General features: G+C 48.4%; 1 protein-coding gene across 1 annotated transcript; it reads left to right on the top strand.

The window, feature by feature from the left end:
- The first annotated feature begins 1,484 nt into the window (after nucleotides 1–1,484).
- LOC135393527 (uncharacterized) lies at nucleotides 1,485–4,705 on the top strand. Its single transcript, XM_064623937.1, has 2 exons — nucleotides 1,485–1,851; nucleotides 1,925–4,705. Exon 2 carries the CDS (start codon nucleotides 1,944–1,946, stop codon nucleotides 4,194–4,196), a length of 2,253 nt encoding a protein of 750 aa, XP_064480007.1. The 5' UTR covers nucleotides 1,485–1,851; nucleotides 1,925–1,943; the 3' UTR covers nucleotides 4,197–4,705.
- The last annotated feature ends 666 nt before the right edge of the window (nucleotides 4,706–5,371 follow it).

Genomic DNA, 5,371 nt, shown 5'->3' with positions numbered 1-5,371 from the left:
GTTTTCAACAAATCGGGGCAGATAACGATACCATTCCAAATGATGATTGGCTAGGAGCGTGCTATGCGGTGAAGGTCATTTCTAAGAGTGTAGCCAACCGTCAGCACGAGTGACAGTGTTCTCTTCTTTTTGTGACACTCATGCGGAAATGTTAATTGTCACAAAAAGGCGTACGCCCCACGCTTTCCACAAATCGGCACTCTGTACAATGGTTGGCCTTCAGCGTGCTATGTCGTGAAGCTTTGTTTTAAGAGTGATAGAGAAGAGTCGTTATAAGGGGGTGAACATTGACTATTTTTTTTTGCCGCAGAGTTATGATAGCATTTCCGCTACACTCTATTTTTCGTCCGGTGAACATAACTCCGAGGGCGCTTATGTTTATTCGCTCGGAGGCGCTCGGACTCATAGCTATTCATGGCTGGGAGCCCCTCCGAGCGAATACATGTAAACACCCCGAGTTGCCATAGAAAAAGAGCAATACATGCCTTTCTGCACCGCTCCCGCTTTGTTGCCAAAACGACATATCTGTATCCCAGCTGTTTTCTTCTGTTTGCTTGAAAGCATTAGGGAATAGCAAGCCCACACCGTGGCTAACCTTTCCCTTTCCTTCTTCTTACCTTGCATTAAACATATTCCCCCCCCCCCCCCCCCAAAAAAAACGACATCCGGTTTCGCAAGAAACAGGGTCTGCGCCAACCGCTTGGTTACTGATACTGTTTCTTGCGAAACCGGATGTCGTTTTGCTTACTGTTTCGCTGTCGTTTTGGATACTGTTATCGCTTCTGAGTTGAGGACAGATAGAGAACCGTATACTGCACACGTGTTTTTATTCGCGATGTATTAATTCTCGCGAATTTCGCGACCACTGAAAAATCGCGAAAAATTGTGCTCGCGAGCGCAGTTTGACGTTCATCCCACGAAAGCAAACAGGCCCTGGAATCGCGAAATTAAGTACTCGCGAATACCTTCTCAAATGACTGAACGCGCGATTCGCGAAAATTAATACATCGGGAATAAAAATACGTTTACAGTATGCCTTTTCCTCGCAATTCAACTTGCCACAAAGGGGCGCACGCCTCCCATTTTCAACAAATGAGGAAAGTGAAAGCTATCATTCTGCGCGGTGGCTGGCTCCGAGCGACCTTATAGTCGCGGGAGGACCGGAAATCTTCGTGGCACCGAAAGTTCCGATGCGGCCTTGTCTATGTTTACTCGAGAATGTCATGTATAGAAAGAAAGAAATCGGTCATCCCACAGAAGGACTATGTAATCACCGCATGCCGCTCTCAAAGAAGACGAAAAAAAAAAAAGTCCTGGTTATCTTGCTGTCCCATTTGTGCCCCTGAAATATTCCGATTATCTGAAACACATGTATACGTATAGTCGTTCTCCTGGGCTGCGCTTCTAGGAGGGAGTGCTCACAGACTGACCACTGGACTTTCCGATTAGATAACGCTGAACGCATTTCCATTGGCTACTCGGTGTCGTGGAGACTACAGCAAGGTGTGCTTCTCAGAAATCCATTCGTACCCCTATAGGGCTCCCCCGATCGTCACCATGTCATCCGTTCCCAACGCGCAGTGTATCACCTCAACGGCGGTGAATCGCTCGCCTCAACATCATCCAATGTATTTGCGTGTGTGGCGTGTTGCTGCATTTTTTGCGCTCCTCAACCATTCCGCATAAAGAGAAAGAGAGAGGCTTCTGAGATCGAGTGCTTTCGTTGACGGCGTCACACAAGTTTCGATGGCGTAACGCTGTCATTATCAGTAGCCAATGCCCAGGGAGGAAGCGTATGCTCTATAGGTTTTTCTTGCACAGGCAGCGCTGTGGAGACCTGCTCTAGGGAAGGTGAGTCTTTCAGACAACCATTCGTACCACGGCATTCTTCTTCACGACCTTATCGGAATCTGTATCGCTGCAGGGTAAGACATGGCTTAAAAATGCTGCTCCGTAACATGCACATCAAGCGAATGACCGTCGACGCTTGCGTCGTCCTCGCCCTGTGTTTCGCTCTGGCATCCGGCAGTGATCTTCAAGCAGAGGTTCTCGAAGAAGTCTCCCATGTGCTCGGCGAGTCTTCCTTCTACACTTGCAAGCAACCTCAAGGTACTCTCGGTAAATCGATTTGTTCTTGTGACACATCTTGCAATCGATACGGGGACTGTTGCATCGACAATGCTGAGGATGTACCACTTGAACGTCATATGTGTACACGGCTAGCAAGTCATGGACCTCACGTCCGGGTGAAAGCGTCATGTGGAGGAAGACGTGTTCCATCGTGGATGAAAGAGAGATGCGAGGGAGAATTTACTGGCGACTTCCCTGATACGTCGTACCAGTTCAACAGCGATATTCCTTCTTTCCACAAGCCGTCAGGGGTCCTGTATCGAAATACTTACTGTGTAGAATGCAACGGGGGACGACGAGACGAGGCTTACAACTGGCGCAGTAAACTTGATTGGGTCGGACCGTCACCGGGGAACGTGAGTGCTAGTAGCCAACGGCACAAGATGATGTATAACGCCGAACGAGGCGTTTATTGGATGAAGCACGAGGGTATTACGTACAATGCTACAGTTCAAAGTGCAGTGTTTGGGTGGAAGAATTTTACGCAGACATTCAACACGACGGAGTGCTCTCCCGTTGTGAATACATGTCCCAAAGGAAGCGACCCTGTGCTCGCTCAGAAATGTGCACTGTACGCTGCCTATTATACCCCGAACGATACGGTAGAAGTGACTTACAAGAACTACCATTGTGCCCTCTGTAATGGAGTGTCCCGTACAACGGTTGAGCAAGACGGCGAGCTGGCAAAATTCATTCACTCGGTGATAATCCCTTCGCGTAGAAAACCTGCTTCCTTTACCTCCTCAGCACAGCTTGGAGGGAAATCGTACTTTCAGCTCCTACTTGATCTACCGACGCCTCACACTGGATGCGGAGAAGGTCAAATAAGGGTGCCAGGACTCAACTGTTGTCAAGCGTTCGGCTGCGAACCGGGTGCTGTGAAATACCATGACGGTTGTCGAGGAAATTCCGGTACCTATGCCGACACCTACGTCGTGCTTACAGAACAGCAAGTCACCATTCTCCCAAATTATTCGCTGTACTCAAACTTGAGCGGCATAAGTGTGAAGGTCAATGAATACGAAAGAGACAGCTTCACAGGGCTTATCGTCGCGCGCGTCCCACATCACGCACAGGTTGTGCCTGATCCAATACTAGAAAAGGTCGCAGAGGTCTCCTTAGGTTTTAGCATCATATTCTTGCTTGCACTCATTGTACTTTACGTAGTCTCGCCGGATCGTCGAGCTTCGAGAGCTGGGAGGGCCGTTCTCCCTCTCTTGGTGTCCACTGAATTTGCGCAAGTTTTGCTTCTTGCCAGCAAACACATACAGCCGTACACAATAGGTTGTTCCGTTGTGGCAGTCTTCTTACATTATAGTTATCTCGCTTCTTCTTTCTGGATGACAGTACTGGTATATCGTACTTGTCACTCGATATTAACAGGCTGCAAAGCTGTCGACGCAGTAGACGGCAAGCATCCGTCAGTGTGGAAGTCGGTTGGGACTTTGTGGATGTGGCCGGTGTTGGTAGTGGAAGTGGGCTATGTATTGGAGGTATTCTTACCAGAAGCCACGCTTAGTCCTAACTACGGCGGTCACCTGTGTTGGATCAGTAGCCAAGGAGGCTTAATTGCTTTCTTTGGGTTTCCCATAGGGGTTCTGATGGTATTCAATCTAGCCCTGATCACCTTAACAGTAGAAGCTCTAAAATCTTCCGGGCAGCGCGGCCGAGATGACCGTAGGATTGCATCGGTTATTGCGCTAGCTCCGGTGTGTGGTTTACCTTGGCTGTTTGGGGTTGTGGCTGCTCTGACCTCGGAATGGTGGCTCTGGTATACATTCACTGTCTTGCAGGGGATACAAGGGGTTCTATTGTTTGTTGTATTTGTGCGCAAGAAAAGTGTGATTTCAGACCGTAGGCGACAGTATCTCTCGGCGGAGATGGAATCGGGGCAGGAAACATCGGGCCCAGCTTCTGAACAGCCCGAGAGTTCTCCCATGCTCGGGGACGAAGTGCTCCCTACAGCTGCCTCGAATGAACCTGCGCAGTCGCTGTTACCAAGACTGGGGGTTCCTGTTGATGAGGAGGACACGAAAGCGAAGGCCTCAACGGAGAGTCAGTGCTAACTGGACTCTGGACTGTGTTGTGAGCCCTTCATGTCATCGCATTTCTCAATGGCGTTTCCAGTGTACATACTATTATCTTGTTGTTCTGGGCTTTCCACTTTTGTGAGATTTCGCCATGTGTTATCGCATAGTTGCATTTTTGTTGGTTCAAGATCCAAAGCGCGTCTGTGTATGAATGATATGTGGCTTTCATGATGCGTAGGTATCCCTGCGTAGGTATTGCAGATAATTTACCTGTATAGTTTTATTTTTGTCTTTAATTTATGCCACGTTTAATTCATTGTTTGTAAAATCTACTTGTATCTTAAGTTTATCTTATGTTTTTCATTTTATTATCTCTGTTGCCTTCCTGTATCTTTAATTTACCGTATGTTCCATTTTATTATCTGTATATAATCTACCTGTATGTCTTGTAATTCAGTTTCAAATGCTCCCCCCCCCCCCCCTCATGTTGTACTCACTGACGGGGCCTGAAACATATGTGAGCAATAAATAAACTTTGGAGTGTGCTTTCGTATCACGTGATCTCGTACCTTAAAGGGGGCTGGGACACTTTCATACATGTAGTTTAAGGTGATCCGACGCCGCGCCTCCTCCACGCGGTCGGGCGGTTCAAGGTCGGTCCGCGCTTCTCTTACATGCCGACAGATCGCGACACTTGTATTGGGGCCATCTTATCTTTGCTTCCGCGTTTGCCGTGCACTGGCTCCAAATTGAAGAGCGCGCTATTTTGATTCTGAGACTTGCCTCCGGTTACAAATTTATGTATTTGATGACAAAAGCTCTGATGACAACAGATCCGACATGGGGAAGAAGTGCTTCGTTCCGCGATGTAACTCCGGTATAAAACGTGTACAGAGAAGGTGTCCCTGGTTTCCGCTCCTATAGAAGAGGGTAATCCTGTCACCGGCTGTGCTGGCTGAGGTTTTCGCTGGGTTTTCCGAAGACTTTCCAGACGAATGTCGGCGCAGTTCCCCCTGAAGTCGGCCCCGGGTCGCATACTAACCCCCACTCCTTCCTGCTGTACTCTCTCCATCTGTTCACGTCTGTACGCCGCTCATAGCCATCAGTTGCTTCGCGGTGCTAACACGGAATGAAAAAAAAAACAACAACATAGAAGAGGACCGCCTGAAGGTTTGGAGACATGCTATTCCACGCAAAGATCGCCTTCATCA

This window comes from Ornithodoros turicata, chromosome 4 (genome assembly GCF_037126465.1).
Source record: "Ornithodoros turicata isolate Travis chromosome 4, ASM3712646v1, whole genome shotgun sequence".
NCBI classification, from domain to species: domain Eukaryota; kingdom Metazoa; phylum Arthropoda; class Arachnida; order Ixodida; family Argasidae; genus Ornithodoros; species Ornithodoros turicata.
Note: the sequence above shows the minus strand (reverse complement) of the source record. Positions and strands in the feature narration are given on the sequence as shown.

Coding starts and splice junctions, on each gene's coding strand:
- LOC135393527 (XM_064623937.1), top strand. CDS start 1,944: ATGCTGCTCCGTAACATGCACATCAAGCGAATGACCGTCGACGCTTGC.